Genomic DNA, 21,363 nt, shown 5'->3' with positions numbered 1-21,363 from the left:
CATTAGCAAGAAGCTGGGATCAGGTGCCAGCAGCAGGAATTGAACTCAGGGACTCTAATATCTTAACGGCTAGACAAAAATGCCTAGTGTTTAAGAGTGCTTTTATTTGAGGTTATACTGTGTACCTTACATGAATACCTGAACCCAAACTCAATTTAATATTTATGGTGGCCTACAAAAGGCCAGGCTCTTATGTCTGTTTGATTCCATGTCATGGACATTAAAGGAATCGCTTCTACAACACTCAGGCAAGCCGTCTTTGTGACCTGGTCTGGAGAACAAAGGAAAAGAACATACCAGAATATCTGCAGATCACTTCAGATGTTCTGACCCTTGCTTAAGTGGCAGAGTCAGGCCAGCGCTCTGCTGACAGATGTCAAGTGGTGATTCTGTAAGAGGAAGGGAGGAATACCCTGAAAAAGTAGAGTCTTTCCAATCCATTCGAATGAACTGCTGCAGGAGTTCAATACCCTCTGATCTCAGAGAACCTGTTATGCACAGTACCATCCAGCTAGGAGCTATATTATATTCAGAGAATTTAGGTTAAAAACATCTCCAGAGACCCACAAAGGTATTTCAGACAGAATAAAAGGAATTGACTCCGGTCAAGGTGTATTAATGCTCAATAATTATACCTAACACTCTCTACTGCCCAACACTGGCTAAAATACTTGTCGAATATCTTCAATAATTCCATGAGAAATCCTACAAATACAGGCTCTATTCTAACTATAATAATAATAATACTGAACATAGAATTGTTATAATTTATTTCAGAGGTAAGGAAACACAGTTTGTCACTGGTCTGAAGTCATATGGCTAGGCAGGAGGAAGAGCTTGGATTCAAACTCAGGCAGTGCGACCTCAGAGTCAGAACTCCGTTCTGGAAGCCAGCACTGTAGCAGAGCAGGCTAAGCCACTGCCTGCAACACTGGGATCCCACATGAGCACCGGTCGGAGTCCAGGCTGTCCACTTCTGACCCAGATCCCTGGTAATGTACCTGAGAAAGCAGCAGAGGATGGCCCAAGTATCTGGGCCCCTGCTACCCACGTGGGAGACTTGGGTGGAGTTTTAAGCTCCTGGCTTCGGCCTGGCCTAGCGCTGGCTATTGCTGCCATTTGGGGAATGAACAAGAGGACTGGAGATGTCTCCTGCTCTGCTATCCCTCACCCTCAACCTCTGTAACTGCTTTTTAAATAAAATAAAAGTAAATCTTAAAAAAACAAAACAAAACAAAACAAAAAAAACTCTGCTCTGTGCCTTGAGTAGTATTTTCCAATAGGCTACTTGCAAAATTGTTGCTTCTCACGCAGTAGCCATTGCTAAAAAGCTGCCTGGAGCAAATAATACAAGAGTACACAAAAACTCAGTGGAAAAAATACAATTAAGATAGGTTTATTTTGGCACAAAAAAATGTTTGAAATCCATGCATAAGAAGGATCTCTCAAAAGTTCATGAAAAACACATACTGTGAAAAAAAACTATGCGTGGGTTTTTAAAATTTTCTGCAACAAAATAAACATCTTTTAATTCTTTTTTCCATGTACTCTTTGAAGCATCCCATATAATCAATTTCTTCCGCTCATTACTGAATGAGGGCACTGCAATAGAATCAAGGAGGTCACACATTTTTTTTAGGATATAGGAAGCTGCCAATAAAGATACCAAGACTTTGCACAAGAATTTTGTAGCCCATAAAGGAGTTGCCAGTCAGTTCATGTGAATTCCATCACTGAAACAACTTATTTTAAAGCTAGAAATCTAACATGGCAACTTCATGGGAAAAAAAATCCTAATTCTAAAGAAAAGCCGAAACATCTAACCAAGCAAGTGGTTTATGAATTTATACTGTACCAATCCTTAGTCAATTCTTAAACTCAAACCTTTCCTGAGTTTGCGGTCAATCTCAGAATGAAACCAGTAGAAATCAAGAGCTACCAGCTTAGCCACGGTCTACAGGAACCACCGCAAAGGATGGCTAGAAATCACACTGATGAAGGCTTGGGAAACACGTACGTCTTACCAGAGTCCCTGCGTAGCCACCAGACTAGAACTGAGCTAAGAAGGGTTGGTCGTTCCTTCAAAGCTGGTGGCTTTCTTAGATTCTTTCCTTCTTCCTCTTCAATCTCTCTTTAATTTCAGCTGCCCAGCAATGATCTTATCCATTCCCCGAGGATTTGCAAATTGCTGGCCTGATCACTCTCGAGCTCTGGCTCTCAGGGGTACGAAACTGCTTTCTGTGTGTTTGTCAACTGGAAATTCATCTTGTCCACACTTCACCCTCCGCCTAACTGTAATCACTTCATTTCCCCAGCCTCGGGAATGGCATCATTACACACCCTGCCATTTTCACTCTTTCTTCTTCTGTGTGCTCCACAGGGGATAAAGGTATGAACCCAGGGAGTCTCCCTCCAACACTTCTCTCAAATCCATCATTCTCTATTCTTTTACATGTCCAGTGTCCACGTTTTTGATATATCCAGGCTACTGTATTTCCCGACTGACCTCCTAATCTCTTGTCTCCTCCCACTTTGATGTCTTGCATGTACCATAGCAAGTTCTGTTTTTCTAAAACAAAACTTTTAGTATTAACAATCAGTTGGTAAAGCCTCTCCAATTGTTGGGAGGACAGCCAAAACTCCTTATATTGTATCACAGTGTCCTGACTCCCTGCCCTTATCTTCCTAAAATTCAGCTATAACAACCTAATCATGAGGCTGCTCTATCAGAGCCCAGGAGGACAAAATAGCAATTAAGAAAGTGGGCTTTGCAGGTAAGTGCAAGTGAGTTGAATCCCAATCTACCCCTCACTGACAGAATAACTTAAGTACCACTCTGAAATCCAATTTTCCCTTGTCTCAAAGATGAGACAATATAAGGTTGCCATCAGACCTAAATATGATAATGTGTTGGCTCCTCCTCATCACCAGGTATACTCATATCTGCTATTTAATATAGAGAAAATTTTTCAAAGAAGAAACACTTCGTACAAATATATTAAAGTTCACAAATTGTTGGGCTGGTCACTCTGAGCTCTGACTCTTAAGGATGTGAAATTGCTTTCTGTGGTTCTCAACTGAAACGCATCTTGTCCAAAATTCACCCTCCTCCTAACTATAATCACTCCCATAATTACTTATTGCTAATGTGTTTGTGTCTCCTGCCCATTAGTCGGTAGGGCTTCTTGAGTTGATTGTCAAGGAGGACAACTGAAATAGTTTTGTAGCAATTAAAAACTAACCTGTTTAGGTTCTTATCATGCCTACTTTTCTACACTGCTGACTTAGTAATTAACTGAGTACAGAACTTCCGTATAATGATAATATAATAAATAATATAATATGATAATATAATAAATACCTTCTATTATTATTTTATTAATTATTATGTTTTATGTCTCCAAATAAGCTCCTGAGTACAGACATCTCACCTTGTCCTTCCTGACTTTCTTATACTACCTAACCAAATACAAGATTCTTGGTAGGCCTTCAATAAATATTGAGGTCAGAGTCAGCTAGTGGGATACAGGTTGCTAATCCCCAGATGAATGTCAAAAGTTAAATGCATGAATTTCTGATGCTCCTTGACAGTGATGTTTTCTCAAGGAACTAAGGATTATGCTTTATAAAAGGGGAAAAAAGGTTTTATAATTTTTGTTATGATGCAAAAAACAAAATGCAAACTAGCACAACATCATAGGTCTACAAGATACACTTAGGTTTTGACTAATGATTTAATTTCAGTGTTAATAATCACAGTTCATAACATGGAGGCCATGCTTCTCCAGCCTAGCTGCACTTCTCTATACCTGTAGATACACACAGTGCTTATAAAAATATGGACTAATATTTGGCTGTCCAGCTGACAATAAATGAAAGAGTCTGTGAGTCTGGTGACCAGTTCGAGACCATCTCACAATGCTTCATGGAAAAATCTTATTCTATGTAATATTCAATTTCTACAAATTTGGATGTGTTTCTTCTTGCAGCCATGCTTTGAGGATTCAAGCAATTAGGTCCATAAGTTATTCTGAATTTTTTCACTAAAATTCACAAACACATATTGAGTGCCTATAGATATAGCTAACAATTATTAAGTAGTGGCTATGTGCCAGGTACCACTCTAAGTGCTTTGCACAAACTAACTGGATGAACCCCACAATGACTTTGTGAGGTAGGTACTACCACTCCATTTTACAGCTGTGAGAACTGATATTTGAGAGAAGGATGCACTTGTCCATAATTAAACTATTAAGGGGTACAACTAGGATTTGCACACAGGCTGTCCATTTGCAGTCTATGCTCTCAATCATATTACACAGGCTAAAATAATTGCTAAGCATATTACACAATACTGCTGAGAAACTCAGAGAAACAAGAAAGTACTTCCTACTAAAAGTTCAGGAAAGACCTTAGGATAAGGATGGGAGTGATCTGACTGTAGAGATGATGGTAAGAGCATGACAAGCATTCTGAGAGGAAGCCCTGGGTGGGCAAAGCTGCACAGCAGAAGAAGATAAGAGAATGGAGTAGAATGAATGACTCTTGACTCATATAACTGGTGACGCAGTAGAAAGCGTATGGTCGTCTCTTGATACCCATGGAAGATTGGTTCCAGGACCCTATCCTCACACAAGGATACCAAAATCTACAGATGTTCAAGTCCCTTACATAAAATGACATCACATTTGACCACAACCTACAAATATTCTTCCATATACTTGAAATCATCTGTAGATTATTGATAATATCTAGTACAATGCTATTTAAATGGTTGTTATTCTGTGTTTAGGAAATAATGCCAAGAAAAAAAGTCTGTATGTGTTCAGTATGAGCACAATCCTTAAAAAGTGTTCTTGACCCATGGTTGCTTGAGCCTATGGGTATAGAACCTGTAGATACAAAGGGTAGACTATAATTAAAAATAAAATACTCCAGATACAGGAGAAGACATTTTTGGGCTTTAATCAGTAAGTTGAGAAGAGCTCTTAAGTCTCCTCAATGAGGTCTCATGAGTAGAGGTATTCTTAGGGGAGATTTACTAGATTTTAAAATTGCAGGCATTTATTTTTCTGATAATTTTCCTTACAAAAGCCAATGGACAATTTTGAAACAAAATCCACACGTCAAGAAATACTCGATTGGAAGGACTAGTGGATTGAAACTACCAGGGAGGCGGTGCTGTGGTGTAGTGGATAAAGCCACTGCCTGCACTGCCGGCATCCCATATGGGTGCCGGTTCAAGACCCGGCAGCTCCATTTCTGCTCCAGTTCTCTGCTATGGCCTGGAAAAACAGGGGAATATGGTCCAAGTACTGGGGCCCCTGCACCTATGTGGGAGACCCGGAGGAGGCTCCTGGCTCTTGTGGCCAACTGGGGAGTGAACCAGCGGATGGAAGACCTCTCTCTTTCTCTCTCTCTCTCCTTCTCTCTCTGTGTAACTCTGACTTTCAAATAAATCTTTTTTTTTTTTTTTTTGACAGGCAGAGTGGATAGTAAGAGAGAGAAAGAGACAGAGAGAAAGGTCTTCCTTTGCTGTTGGTTCACCCTCCAATGGCCGCCACGGCCGGCGCGCTGCGCTGATCCAATGGCAGGAGCCAGGTGCTTCTCCTGGTCTCCCATGGGGTGCAGGGCCCAAGGACTTGGGCCATCCTCCACTGCACTCCCTGGCCACAGCAGAGAGCTGGCCTGGGAGAGGGGCAACCGGGACAGAATCCGGCGCCCCGACCGGGACTAGAACCCGGTGTGCCGGTGCTGCTAGGCGGAGGATTAGCCTATTGAGCCGCGGCGCCAGCTAATAAATAAATCTTTAAGAAAAAAGAAACTACCATAACAGTCATCATAGGAGTGAGCATAAACTGTAGAAACTTCAGCTGTGCATGTGCAGGATGATCACTTCCTGGTATGAGCAGAGTTCATGTGAAAAACAACAAGGAACTGTGGCCACCTGCAAGGTCAGTGCATACCAACAGCATAACATGGATGCCAGCAAAGCAAATGAATCTTAAGAGGCATAGGAATAGAAAAGCATCATACAGAAAGGGAAGATGATTGTCCTAAATCCAGCAAAACTAAAACCCAGCTCTGGGAAGAGTGCTGACAGGACTGACTTCAGTGCAATATAGTCCAAGAGAGACTACCAAGCAGCCATCCCACGTGGGAAAATGTTGATTGCACTAGAGAAATTGAGAAGGCTCTGGGGGAAGCATGATCATATTCTTCAACTATTTCAAGAATTACCTTGGGGAAGAACAAGCTGTGTGTACTCACGTAATAAAAACAGAACCAATAGCAGGATAAAATCATCAAGGGATCAACTACTACTCAAGGCCAGCTCTCTTAGCCATGAGGGAAGGGGGATATTACTGAGGTAAGAGAAACAACCTGTGGCCAATGGGGACCTCCAAGCTGGATCAGGAGACCAAAGAATGCATTGAAAAGGAATTCTGCCCTTACCAAGTCTGCAACTGTATAAATATTACAGCAAAGATACTGACACCATAGCCGCTAGGAACTTGGAGAAGAGGTCAATGTGAGGAGTGGTGATATAGGGCTTTAAGGAGAAGGGGAGGGTGTGGAATTTGAGCTGGACTTTGACAGAAGAATCAGTTTACAAATCCAAAGCAGTCAAGCAACAGCCAAAAAGCCAGATCTTCAGTAAACAGAAAGCATTGTAAGCAGATTACGGAAAAACGCTCAGTGAATCCACTTAGGGCTTAAGAGCGTGCAATAGTTCACTGCAATGCATTCCTTCTCAAAACTGATTCTTTTCTCTTATTTTCCAACAAGTTCACCCTCTAGACACACACTTACACACACACACACACACACACACAAGATTTACATTGTAGTAGGAAAGGGATTAACTACCCTTTTCTCTTTCAGGAATATAATCAGAAAATGAAATAAAAAATGGACAATAATGACTATAATGAGAAGAAACAGTCTCCCAGGATTGTTTAAATTTGTGCAACTACTTCTATCACAACCTTAAGAGTTTTCTACCGCCTCTAGACTAAAAAACACATATCAGTTTTAGCATTCACTCAAAATTGTGAGAAAGTGCCCAGATCCTGAAACTATCGAACTTTGATTCTCATTCTTGCCCCCACACAACTGTATAACTTACAACCTGGGCAAGACACTTAACCTCAGTGTGCCTTGGCTTCCTCATGGAGGGTTGTGTGTGTGTTGTGTGTGTGTGTGTGAAGATCAATGAAACTCTATTTGTAACATGCATGGGCCCTGAGGGGTAGTGAACAAATGGTGTCCATCTGTAAGAACATTGCATTATTGATTTGAGCTAAAAATGACTGCTCTGCCCTGTAGTGCAGAAGCTGATTCTGTTTTCAAACAACAATTATGTACTTATTTGAGAGGAAGAGAAACAAAGAGAGATGGCTCTTATCCAAATTTCTGCAATAGCTGGAGCTGGGCTGGAGCCAAAGCCAGGAGCTGGGAACTCAATCCAGGTCTTCCACCTGGGGAGCAGGAACCCAGTTACTTGAGCCCTCACTGCTGCCTTCCAGGGTCTGTATCAGCAGAAGCTGGAGCACTCTGATGAGACATGGGAGGCTTAACCACTAGCCCAATCACCTGTTGGCAGACACCGATTATTAATGAACATAAGGAAGCAGGAAGCAGAAGCTCCACTCTCAAGGCTAGCCAGCAGTATGCCAGCAACCATATTTGTTCAATGGTTTCCACTTTGTTGAATTACAAAATTTGTTCAAATAAAAACTTGTATAGAAGCTGGGAATTCAAAAGGAAAAATGCAGAACATCCCTGGTTGGCTCATGGACGAGGGTACAGAGGTCCTTCCACCCCCACGTGCCCCATTCACACCCTTAGAATTTTCCTGAGGCAAATGTGAAAACTCCTGTACCAAGTTTTCTATCTCAAATGTCTTATCTTGCTCCAGCATGCCATGCTTCCACTCCTACCACTACCACAAAAGCCTACAGGTTTCTATCAATGGATCTTTCAACCCCACAGGCACCTCTGTGACTTTGGACAATCCGCCACTTTTTGAGTTTACCTAATAGTGACTTCTGCTCTCTTCCAGCCTCCAGATTTGAAGGGGGCTTTGAGAGATTCAAAGTTCCTATTAATAAAGGAAGCCCACAGATTCATCTAATTAAAAAAAAGAGATGATGGTTTAGAGTGTTTTGTTTTTTAAAAAAGGGAGGGACTGGCATTGTGGCACGGCTGGTTAAGCTGCCACCTGTGATGCGCACATCCCGTATGAACGCTGGTTCAAATCCTGGCTGTTCCAGTTCCTATCCACTTCCTTGCTAATATGTCTGAGAAAGCAGCCAAGGACAGCCCAAGTACTAAGGCCCCTGCCACCCACCCACGTAGGAGACCCGGATAGAGTTCCTGGCTCCTGGCTTCAGCCTGGCCGAGCCCTGGTTATTGTGGTCATTTGGGGAGTGAACAAACAGGTGGAAGATCTCTCTCTCTCTCCCTCTCAGTGTCTCTCCCTCTCTCTCTCTGACACTATGCCTTTTTAAACAAATAATAAATAAATAAATCTATCCTTTTTTAGACAGGAGAATAAAAAGAAGTTGCCAGGGATGGATCAAAGGATAAATCCCATAATGCTTTATCAAAATATACTAGCAGATTCATACCTACTGAATAATTCATGGTTGACAAAGCATGAAGTGAAAGGGTAAAATATGATTTATTAAAAAAGAGTCTCCTAATGTGAACTCATCTGAGAGCCTCCATTTTAACTCTGTTTGCTACAAAGCATCCTGCGTGAAATATTCATAAAGTTATTATAGGTGCACAGTACAAAGCCCGTAGGCACTGATCAGCACTGGGGACTCTCCTGGAAGCCCCCGCCATCAGCAGGCAGGACTGTGACATGGTTCCTGCCTCTGCATCTCCAAGTTATGGCAGCATTTTGGGGGATGAACTCTAGGAGTTGTGGAACAGGAAGAAAAATAGGGCAAAAAAAAAAAATCTCTGGCAACATCTATTTAATCTAGAACTTGCGGATTGTTAAACACCACTTCAATGCACAAATAACTGAAATATTATGCCTTGCAGCTGTCTTTTCCAAACAATGGGATCTGTTTGGAATTATTGTTCCAAATAGTGATTTGGGGAAAGCACCCACTTGGATTCTTGGGAATTCTGGTTTAGATATCCTTTCCACACTGGCCCCAATTTTACCATGGGTGTTCCTAACAGAAAAAAAGAATTAAATTTTCCAGTGCATTTAATCAAACACATCTGACCTGCGGAGGATTGCTTCTGGTGAACTTTCATAGCTAACAGCACAAGGCCTGTTTGCTTACTTACCCAAGTGTGTTTGGTAAATGAGCTTTGCAAACCTATCATTTACTCCTCACTGCAGTCCCCTAGAATGAATGTCCATCTAATCAGCACTGACACTGCCCAAACACTCCTCTCAATAGCTTTTTCTTCCCCCTCTGAAATACTCCACAGGTCTCTCTATCACTAAGAAACAATCCCCCCTTTCTGCCTCTCTCCTTCCTTCTGGGCAGATAAGCACGGTGGGATTGTTCTTGGTGCAATCTTCCATCTCTGAATGGTCTTATCACAAGCTGCACTGCCTTGAGAGAGGACTGAAAGGCTGCCACACTCCCCGTCTCCAGGCTCGCCAGGGAAGGCCTTTACTATAAGAGTACTGTCCATCTTAGCTGAACTGTTTTCATCCTCTACTTTTGGAAAATGTCCAGGCAGGGTCTGCAGTCTATGTCAGCAAGACTGATTGAAAACACCACCTCTGGGGCTTTAAGCAGGCATTTAAAACACATTCCTGCAATCAGCTCAACTGAAGGCGGTAGGAGGCCTTCTACTAAACCTTACTTTGTCATTTCACTTAAGGGAGAGGCACTGATTTCCTTTCAGTTCATCCATAGGCTATTTTGTACCTTTTTTCTCTAAAATTTTGGCCCCATCCTTGGCCAACAGGATTGTTAGGACCATTGTTTTCAGAATCTGTTCCCTGTGAAAGCTTTTGTTTGCTTAGAGACACTAAGTGTTGTTCTGGGTTCTATCTGATCCCCCTTACCCCTACCATAAAAATAAGATCTTTTTGTTTATATTTTCAAATCTAAACATCAGTCTTATCTTGTTAAACTTGCCTTTGATTAGGACAGCCCCTACTCATTTAATCCCTTGGTTTGGCATTTAACCAGGGTCTCAGGATAGGTCCATATACCAAGGGGCCTATAGGAGAAGGGAGCAGTGATTTGATTGTATTTAGAACTTCAGGGACCATCAGACAGAAACTGCACAGTGAGTAACTTAGAAAAAATTATCTAGATACATCACAAACTCATGATCACTTAAGAGATTTAAACAAAATCACTTTTTTTTAGGAATAATCACCAAAGCATGTGTGACATTATTATTTCTGCAATTGCGCACACCAAGCTAACATCACATCCTAGGCATGACACCGGAAACCCACACCCTATCATGGACTTTGGTTCTGCTTACACCTTCTGAAACAAAGGTAAAACTGGAAAAAAATAATCTTTTACCCACATCCACACACAACGCAGACAAGCCATATTTCATTGAAGAAGGCTTCTGTACCACACTGTAATCCAAGAAGAAACTCAATAGGATCAAAGTAGACTTTATCTCTTGATTACAAATATACAAGTAAAACAATTTAAATACAATAAAGAAACTATAAACACAGCTTTGCAAATAGAAAGATGATAGGACTCAAGGAAAAAGAATCCATAATGCCCTAAAGCACATGATCCAAATCTAATTTAAAGGAAATTAAATTCAAATAAACACAAGAGCACCTCTCCTAATACTCCTCCTTCCCCCTCCAAACACAACACTAAGGACAGGAACAAGAACAAAAATGAAATGAGAGAAGTAAGGAGTCACTGGCAAGGTGGCTGGATGGATGACAGTGCCTAAAAGTTAAACATGAAAAGAAGTTTATCAGGGAGTGGGTATTTACCTTGTGTCTAAGATGCCCATGTCGTGCAGAGGAGTACATGGGTTCAATCTCCAGCTCAGGCTCCTGACTTCATCTTCCTGCTACTGGAGACCCTGGGAGGCCGTGGTGATGGTTCAAGTAATTGCCCCCCATTGTGGGAGACCTAGATTGTATTCCCAGCTCCCAGATTCAGGCCAGCCCCAACCTGTTTTGGGCATTTGAGGAGTGAGCCTGCAGATGGGAACTCTGTCTGTCACATACTCTCTTTCTCTGGCTCTCAAGTAACAGTGACAATAAAAACAAGCATAATCAGAGAGATTACAAGATATTATAGAAACCTTTCTGGGAAGAGCATACTTTTGTGTTTTTCAAAGTGCAGCTGCTGTTTGCTACAGATCAGACAAATCAGGTCACTGGCTTCCAGAAGACTCCTACACTCTAGCCCAGGTGATAATTAATCTTGAAGAAGCTACACAGGGGAGGAGTAGGCAGAAGCCAAAAAAAAAAAAAAAAAATCAGAAAAAATGGACAGATGCAGGTCACACAAATCCCAGGGAAGAAACTCTTTTCTACTGCGCAGGCAAAGAATGAGCAGTCCCTGTCCACTCACCTCTTCTGCAGAACCAAGGCCACAAGCAGCCACTCTGGCTGGCGGCCTTTGTTCCATGCACTGAAAACAAGACAGGTTTGGTAGCCTGACCAGAGTAATGCATTATTTCCACTAAAGAGTGGAACAGTGTGCTTAGGTAATAGTCTACCTCAAGAAATGTTTCTAAAGTTAGATGATTATCTGCAAAGATTGGCTTAGATTGTTGAACGACTCCAGCACAAAAACAGGAACTGGAATCAGAGGACTTGTATGCCATTCACTTTAGGGCAACTATTAAGATTCCACTTTAGCTAGTCTTCTCAGATTAGTAATCGGACTTACCTACTTTCCTTCCATATCTGAGCTTTTCACACCATAACAAAAAGCTAATTTGAAAGGTGAAAAAAATTACAAATCACTAGCACTTAAAATGCCTACAAACTACTAACAAAACTGTAATAATGGCTTAACAATTAAAAAGCTCTAACAACTACTGGCACTTTTCCCTTCTCTTTGCAATCAAAAAAGAGCCAGCCTACTGAAAGAAGTCTGCAGCCCAAGTATTGAATTCAGAAGCACTTGGAAGCTTACCTTTCAGCAGGTTGGAAGTCTCGGGGCTGATATTCTTACGGGAGAAGCCCAAATCTCTGTGCCAGGGTCCGCTCATGGCCCAGAGGCAGGCAGTCTGGCACCCCACACCCACTGAGCATTGCCTTCAACCTCTGAAATGACAGCACTGCCACTGGCGACCTCCAGCCCTGCAGGACTACAAACAAAGGGCAATGGAGTTCCTTCTCTAAGTGGAGAACTAATTCCCCCTGCACAGCAGCTATTTAAAGAGGTGGTGCCTGCCGGACAAATGCTGCCTCCCAGCCTTCCTGTTTGTGTCTCAGCTCTAACTTCCATCCACTTCCTTAGGAAGACTGCAGAGTGTAATGAGCTTCGCCTGGACTGAGATTTGTGAAGACTCACGCAGCACATGTGCGAAGGCAATTTCCCCCCTCCACCTCTTCACCACTAAACAAACACCAGGTTTAATAAAAGTTCTTAGAAGCAAAATATCTGTCATGATTTGGTAAAAGTTTATTTCCAGAAAGATTACTAACCTGAAATGTACAAAAGAATTTGTGGATGGTTTATCCAATGTACAAGGGTATTTTGAAAAGTGGATAGAACATGGAATTAATGCAAACCAATGATTAAGAATGCTTTACTGCCAAGTTTTATGGATCTGTGATCATGTTAAAATTTACAAAAATAAATAAGAGACAAGTTTATTTTGGTACAAAACTTTTCTGAAATCCATGCATGCCAGAGGTCTTCAAAAAATTCATTAAAGATTTTGTATTATGAGAAAACCAGTCATAGATTCAACGTTGTTTGGCACCCAAATAGACTTATCTTTTAATTCAATTTTCATTAACTTTTGAAGTACACTTGTACTCATATTTTAGGCAGTACTGCAGAGAAAAACATGTAATTGATGGTCGGAAGGGAAGGGTTCAATTCCAAATTTGCCTTTTGCCAGCCTTGGTGTGGGGAGCAACCCGGACTGGACTAAGTTACTGGAATTAGGACTTATTCTATGCATCTGCTCTCCCACAATATGGCGCTGGGAGAGGAGAAAACAGCTTCTACACAGCTGCCTCTTGCCAACTTGAGTGATGACCTCCAGGAGCTGATCCTGCTCCTGATTGGAGGAGAGCAGTGTACTCGGTGTGTGGGCAGCCGAGTTAGGATTGGCGGAGGAGGACTATAAAGGAGGAGAGAGATGGCATGCACCAGGAACATCTAAGGGGAACATCTAGCTGAAGGAACACCTGTGTAGCCCCCGAGAGAGCCGGCCGGCGGTGTGCCGCTCCCCTGCGGAAGTGGGGAATGTGGCAGGGGGAACCGCCCTTCCACGGAGGTGGAAGGGACGGTAGCCAACCCGGGAAGAACCAGCAGCAAACCCGGGGAGGGCCGAGCAGACAAAAGAACAGCGCAGGGTCCTGTGTTGTTCCTCCACGAAGAGGGGGGGCGACATAATGGTGCCGTGACTCGGATATGAAGCCTAGGCAGGGTCTTGTGTCGTTCCTCCACGAAGAGGGGGAGCGACACTTGGTACCTTGAGAAATTCACATTCTCTTTTAAGACTTTTTTTGTCTGAATAAATGGAACTAATAATATGTAATTTACAAAACTATTGTGAGAAATGCCTAAGATGAGTGTCAAGGATCCCATACTTGGCCATCAAATCAGATCATGTTATCATTAAAATCTGGTATCCTATTTCCCAGCTGTTGTTAAGTGATGATCACACGTGGATAGCTGGATAAAGGGGGTTAGCATATCTCCTCTCTTCTTTGCAGAATTACTTTATGAGTGCCTGACTTCCCCCAACAGCACATAGCTGCAGAGGGGGTTAGAAGCCACATTTGTTATGCTGATATAACACTTCCAGTGCCAGGAACAGTTCTTGGCATATATTAACATACAATAAATATCTGTCACATGAATAAATGGATAAAGACATAATTTCAGAGAAAATCAAGCACAATGCTCTTCACACAGCAACCCTGGAACAAATTCTGATTGGATTAGTTAATGAATACAACGTTTTTACTAACAGAAATATCCTAGGTAAAATACAATGGCATGAAATATTCAGACAAGCTGGAGTCCTTGAAAGCAGCTGCAATAAAGACAACTGCTCTGTTGGATCGTTCTGTTCAAACACACACGTAGTCTTGAGGTGGTTAATGTACCAACTCCCTGCAGCATGACTATTAGGTATAATACTTTATATGAATTCATTCACTGAAGAAAGTTTAGTCCAGTTTAGACTGTACGTAAAATTTTCCTTGGACCTGTTTCTGTTAAAAATGGAAGCTCCCTTTTCCCCATTACCCTTTAAGTCCCTGCTTGGCAGCAGTGAGACTCAAATTGATTTTTCTTTTTTTCTAAGAGTGTTACCCAGACAAGAAGAATAAAGGCCTGTGGTCCCTTATGCTCTTTATCATCCAACATGCTGTTCAGTATAACCTAACAGTATTCTGGGAGACAGGATATACTCAGTGATCTGAAACAGTCCATTTATGCTGGGCCCTCCCATTGTTGCCTGAATCCACTTTGGGCCTGTAGGGAATACAAATCAATTCCTTGATGACTGTTCAATAATCTACTCTGAGTAAGGAGGAAAGTGATTCATAAATAAGTGTCCTTTTTATAAAATTAACAACAGAGGGAAGATCCTGCGTCTCAAAAGACCACGTGAAGGACTGGCATTTGGCCTAGTAGTTAAGACACTCGTTGGGACACCTGCATTCCACAGCAGGTTTAAGTCCTGGCTCTACTTCCAATCCAGCTTTCTGTTAACGCATAACCTAGCAGGCGGCAGGAGATGGCTCAAGCCCTTGGATTCCTGCCACCTCCCTGCGAGACCCAGTTGGAATTCCTGGTTCTTGGCTTTTACTTGGCCCAGTCCCAGCTGTTGTGTACATCTGATGTGGATGGGAGTGCTATCTGTCTTTCTCTGTTTCTCTGACTCTCCAATGAAGAAATAAATATTCTAAGAAAAAAAATCCTAAGAAAAAAAAGTGAGATAATTGCACTTACTTCTAAGGAGCTCTCTCCCTTTGCTTGAAGGACAAGAACCTCCACATCTCTCTTTTCTTCTCTGCCCTCCCTTGGCTTCTACATTTTTGGACAGAACAAGAACCGTCACGCTACAGATCTTTTTGCAAGTGCCATATGATGGAAAATAAAGATTTAAAGTTGCTCACTCTGAATGCAGTCATTTTAGATGGAAATACAGAGGAGAGTTTCCTAAGGACTGAACCTGACAATTCTAAAGATTTTGGTCAGTGAAAAAGAATTCTGGAGACTACAGCATGGTGGTCAGAAACAGATGGGCTGCCTTACCAGAGCAACTTTACTATTATATATTATCTATATATAAATATATACTATATAGTATTCTCTTTCTGTTTTTCTGAATTCAAAGTTTCAGACACAGGAACAATGTTACTCCCATGTCCCTCTCCTCTCCTCTCACTCTGGCGCTAGTGGCATTTTCTAATTGAATAATTAAAGATTCTACAGAAGTTCTCAGAGATTTTTTTGAGCAGCCTCCAGCAGGCAGGCTTTCTCACCTTACATTTAGCCCCTGGCCTGGCAATACCAGTTCACACAGAGCTTGTGAGTTCAACTACAGAGGCTTATCAGATGGAGCTTAAATGACTCCCAGAACATGCACGTTTGACCCTGAAGGAGAGGTGAAGGCATTGTGGAAACCACCATCCAGTATTCAATTTTTTTTTTCCTTCATCTAATGTAAGTCTTTAAAGCACCCAGAGGCTCTGTCATCCCTTGGGGGATGTTGATGGGCACCAAGCTATTTCCTGAAGAACAGCTTTATTGTCTCCCTACTGACAGACTTAACCAAGACAGTCCTCTGAACTATATTTGGTTAGCAAACAAACAGGGAACTTCAAGTTACTGATTAGAGGGCATTATGGTGCTATTTCTATCATTACTTGGGCCTATGTATCTTATTTCAATAGACATTTATCTAACAGTTGCTAATTGCCTAACATTGCTAACATTTGTTAATAAACATTTACTACAGAAAACATAAAAATCAATCTTGGGAAGAGCCATTAGCCCTGGAGTTAAGACATCTGTGTCCCACATCACAGTGCCTGGATTCACTTCCAGTTCTGGTTCATGACTCTGGCTTCCTGCTAATGCAGATTCTGGAAGGCAGAGGTGGGGGCTTAAGTCACTGGGCTCCTACCACTCAAGTGGACGATTCTGACTGAGTTCTTGGCTCCTGGCTTCTGTTCTGGGTGGGCGGAATGCCTTGCAGACATTTGAGAAGTGAGCTAGTGGACCTCTACTCCAAAAGAACGAAAGAAAGAAAGAAAACTATTTTGTCAGAAAAGACAAGCTACAGTCATGTCTAAAAGGAACAAATATCACAGTGACAATCACCCCCAAATCTGTAATCACCAGGTATGCACACTTTACAACAGGATCAAGTCTTCTGTCTCTAGTGACCACGGAATGTTAAGAACAAGCTAACTAAAACCGAGCGACACTGAAATTCTGAGACTTCGGGACTATTTCTTGTAACAAAGGGGAACAGTGGTGGGCAAGGCCTCTGCTAGATGCTGTGCAGCCACAAGAGGAGGAAGTTCAGGATTCCTACCATCAACCGTGCAAACACTGCACTCCAGCACAGAGGCAATGTGTAGTAAAGGGAAGAATGCAGAGCACAAAATGAGAGAGGCAGAGCCCCAGATCCTGGTCCTGCTGCTTCCAAGATGTGTGAGCTTGGGCAAATTTCTTAATTTCTCTAAGCCTTGCTCTCCTTATGGAAAAAATATGAGGAAACTTCAAAAAGTTCTTGGAAAATGGAATAAAAAGATGAGTTCACTTAGTTCAAAAAACGAATGCATGGCTGGCACCGCGGCTCACTAGGCTAATCCTCCACCTACGGAGCCAGCACACTGGGTTCTAGTCCCGGTCGGGGCGCCATATTCTGTCCCGGTTGCTCCTTTTCCAGGCCAGCTCTCTGCTGTGGGCCGGGAGGGCAGTGGAGGATGGCCCAAGTGCTTGGACCCTGCACCCGCATGGGAGACCAGGAGAAGCACCTGGCTCCTGCAGCGCTGGCCATTGGAGGGTGAACCAACGGCAAAGGAAGACCTTTCTCTCTGTCTCTCTCTCTCACTGTCCACTCTGCCTGTCAAAAAAAAAAAAAAAAAAAAAAAAAAAGGAATGCATGAGTAGTTTTCTCCTAATATTCATTCTCCATCAACTTTCTGAGAAACCCTCATAGAGATCATACTGGTACCTACTACAAGGATCATTGTGAAAATGAAATGACTTTATGAATGCAATTCCTTAATAGAATGCCTGGCCTTTTGATGCCATTGATAAATAGCACTAATGCAAAAGATTGAAGAAATTCTTAAAGTACCAAGGACATTAAACAGGAAAAGAAAGTCACATCCATAAGTGAAATTAGAGATACGAAATTTTTCGAGTCAGGAAAAACCTTGCTTTCTTGTAACAGTTCGAATGGGCAGAGAGATTGTGCTTGACTTACATACCTTACATTTGAAAGATGATTCAGGGGGAGAACCTGGAAGTCACAGTCACTCTTCTTCTCCCACTTGTCACTCCCTATCCCCTACTTGCCATGCCCTCTACCTTTTTGGGAAACCCAACCATGGATTTGTGCCTAATCTCAGTTTGTAACCAGCATGGGCACAGTAAATAGCCTTGAAGTCTCCCCTCTCTTGTTCTCCAAAATCCGCTTCCTTCTCAAAACCAAGATGGTCTCAAAGGCTACCTTCATGTGTACGAGGAAACACCCAGGATATTTATAACAACTGAAATTGTTTCTGGCCATGACAGATTAACCGGGACTGGATAAGCCTGCCCAGTAAAAACAAGTAAGAAATTGTTGTTTACTGATATTAGACCAAAGAAGCACCAGATGTGAACTGAGAGAAGGGGAATGACTGATTCCTATAGTTCTCTAAACTGTCTGCCCAGATGAGCAGTCCGTGCTGGCAAAGCGTTGAGAGGAAACCCAAGAACAGGGCCCAGGGAGGCTCAGACAGATGGAATTAGCTAGGAAAATACAAGACAGGAAGGAACTATGCAGCCAAGTAGCTTAAGAAATCCATATGGGATCTCCTCGAGTTTGTTCCTGAACATTAAGTTGCCTACGTGCAGGGTCAGCTTCACGGAGCTGGGCAAAAACAAATGAGGATCCATAAGTTAAATAATTCCTGGAGATCCCAAAGGGCCAGGAGACATTTGAGTTGTGATCAGTCAGAATAGAAAAGTCTTTGTTGAGATTTGGGGCTTTAGGTCAGCACCCCAGGAGTCTCATTTTAGTCAAGCTAAGTCAGCTCTTAAAGTAAAGGCTACTCCAATCCCATCCTAATGAAACTTAAAAATAAAGGCAATAGGAGCAGGCATCTGGCACAGTGGTTAAGACGTTGCTTGAGATGCCCACATTCCATATTTAAATGCCTGGGTTCAAGTTCCTGCTCTACTTTAATTCCAGCTTCCTGGTGACGTGCACCCTGGGAGGCAGCAATGATGGCTCAAGGACTTGGGTCATCTCTGCCACCCACACAGCAGACTCGATTGAGACCGGGTTCCTGGCTTTAGCCTGGCCCAGCCTTAGTTGTTGCAAGCCTTTAGGGAGTGAATCAGCACTTAGAAGATTGTCTGTCTCAACATGGATATAAATACATTAAAAATTTTTGTTCTAAAATTAAAGGCAGCAAAACCTGACACAGACCAACAACAACAAAAAAACAAGTCAGGTATTCAATCAGAAATGTTACAAATGCAAAGAAGACGATGAGACATAGAAGCAGATTCAGAAATAACAGAACAATATGCACATAAGCACATTAAATGGCCATCATAAGTATGCTCAATTACGTAAGAAGTTGAAAGAGACAGATACAAGGAGAGAAATGGAAGATAATAAACTTTGTAGAAATAAAAAACGAAATGAAAAATGTACTGTATGGATTTATCAGCATATTAATTAACTGCTGAACAAGAAACCAATAAAGATAAAACAATATAGGAAATAACCAAATTGAAATATATGGAGGAAAAAATAACTGAAAAAAGCAACCCGAGCCCAGGTGACATGTAGGATAATTTCAGTGCCCTAATGAGGAAACTTCAAAAACATTTTGGGAAAATGGAATTAAAAGGTAAGTTTGTTTTGATACAAAATCTTTGAAAATGATGCAAGATTCTTCATAATACACATTTCCCATGAACTTTCTGAAGGCCTCTCATTTGTGTTGCTGGAGTCTTGAGATGGGACTTGGGGAGAGAAAACTGATTTAAAGAAATAGTGGCTGAACATTATCCACATGTGTTGAAAGCTCTAAATCAAAGATCCAAGAAACTCAACGAACTCCAAGAAAGATAACAGAAAGAAAACCACAGGCAAACAGATCAGGATGCCCTTGCTGGAAAACAAAGATAAAGAGAAAATATTGAAAACAGCAGAGGCGGAAAAACAGACATATTATACACAGGAGAATGACGATAAGAATGAATCCAAGCTTCTGGTCTGAGACAACCCAAGCCAAAAGCGGCAGAAAGCTACCTTGAAAGGACTGAGTGAGAAAAACACTCAACCTAGAATTCTACAGCCAGTGCAACTCCCCTGCAAGAAGGAAGACTAGATAAACACTTTTTTAGACAAACAAAAACACAGACAATTCGTGTGCAGCTGATTCACACTACAAGAAATGTTAGAGCAAGTTTTTTAAGCAGAAAGAAAATAATACCAGATGGAAACTTGGACCTGTACAAAAGAATAAAATGTGTGGGAAATTGTGAGAAACTAGGTATGTACAAAATAAGCTATTTCATTATGTTTTTATTTCTTTAAAAAGCACTGACTGTTTAAAGCCAAAATAATAATGATGTACTATGGGATTTGTGACATAGGCAATAAGTAAAAGGTATGCCAACAGAGAAAAGGAAAGAGAAAACGAATGTGTGAAGTCCTAAGGTTTTTTTTTTTTTTAAAGATTTTATTTATTTATTTATTCGAGGGGTAAAGTTACAGACAGTGAGAGGGAGAGACAGAGAGAGATGTCTTCTATTTGCTGGTTCACTCCCCAAATGGCCACAAAGGCCGAAACTGGGCTGAGGAACTTCTTCCGAGTTTCCCACGTGGGTACAGGGGCCTAAGTGCTTGGGCCATCTTCTACTGCTTTCCCAGGCCACAGCAGGGAGCTGCATCAGAAGAGGAACAGCTGGGACTAGAACCAGTGCCCTTATGGGATGCTGGCTCCGCAAGCAGATGATTAACCTACTGCGCCACAGCGCCAGCCTCAAGGTTCTTACATTATATATAACGTGATATAATATCGTCTGAAGGTGGAATGTAATAAGATGAAATGACAATCCAGAAACTCTGAAGCAACCACTAAAAGTAATGAACAAAAATGGAAATGGAATCTGGTAGGGTTAAGCAGCTGCTTGGGATGCCCGCATCCCATCAGAGTGCCTGGGTTGGACTCCTGGCTCTGCTCCTGATTCCAGCATCCTGCTGACATACCCGCTGGGAGGCAGTAAGTGATGGCTCAAATATGTGAGTCCCTTGAGCTTCAGACTCCTGGCTTGGACCGTGCCCAGCCCCAGCTGTTGTGGGCATTTAGGTAGTGAAACAATGAATGGACAAGACTACACTTTCAGGGATCATTTCTATAGTATACTACAATGAATGGGAGATCTCTCTCTCTCTCTCTCTCTCTCTGCGTGTGTTTATGTGTGTGTGTGTGTGTGTGTGTGTGCATCTCAAATAACTATAATTTAAAGAATTTTTTTAAATAATGTACAGAAAGTTATATAGTATGAAATAAGAATGGAGACAATGGAATACTAAAAAAAAAAAAAAAAAAAAAAAAAAAAAAAAAAAAACAAAAAAAACCCAGACCTCAAGAAATCTAAAGGAGGGAGAAAGATGGACAAATAGAAAACATTTAGCAGATAGCAGAATAAGCCTAAGAATGCATGCTATTCCAAGAAATAACCCTTGAACGATGAAAAGGCAGACACACTGAGAGGATGGACTAAGTCACTCTGGACAAGCACTAATCACAAGAAAGCTGAACGACTGGTCTGCAGACCCGGCAGACCTCTGAGCCGCTATTTCAAGACTGACTCACAGGGGAGGCAATGGGAAAACGGCCCTGAATCATAAAGGTAAGCAGGTGCAGGACCGGGCACGGAAGGGCCATCAAATGTGAGCGAAGAGCTGACATGTGTGCACAGATGGGGAGGAAGAAGG

At 42.0% G+C, this 21,363-nt stretch overlaps 1 protein-coding gene across 10 annotated transcripts in view; it reads right to left on the bottom strand.

Annotated features, from left to right (window-relative positions):
- Positions 1 to 21,363, bottom strand: part of ARHGAP28 (Rho GTPase activating protein 28) — a 209,736-nt gene that overhangs the window by 137,638 nt on the left and 50,735 nt on the right. For 2 of the 10 annotated variants that reach the window (XM_070050448.2, XM_089305316.1), the window contains exons 1-2: positions 12,123 to 12,401; positions 298 to 389 (exon numbers count right to left, since the gene is read on the bottom strand). The exons of 4 other annotated variants lie outside the window; for them this stretch is intronic. Coding sequence is in view for 1 of the 6 variants with exons in the window: in XM_089305312.1 (XP_089161438.1) it covers positions 10,964 to 10,983 (20 nt within the window). In the remaining 5 variants the exon portion in view is untranslated. Of the gene's footprint in view, positions 1 to 297; positions 390 to 10,963; positions 11,056 to 12,122; positions 12,501 to 21,363 lie in introns of those variants that run through there. 4 more of the 10 variants (XM_089305312.1, XM_051851426.3, XM_051851427.3 and 1 more) reach the window with 4 other exon arrangements.

The sequence above is a fragment of the Oryctolagus cuniculus genome, chromosome 10, assembly GCF_051225735.1.
Source record: "Oryctolagus cuniculus isolate XC-2025 breed Fujian yellow rabbit chromosome 10, ASM5122573v1, whole genome shotgun sequence".
In the NCBI taxonomy this organism is placed as follows: Eukaryota; Metazoa; Chordata; class Mammalia; order Lagomorpha; family Leporidae; genus Oryctolagus; species Oryctolagus cuniculus.
Note: the sequence above shows the minus strand (reverse complement) of the source record. Positions and strands in the feature narration are given on the sequence as shown.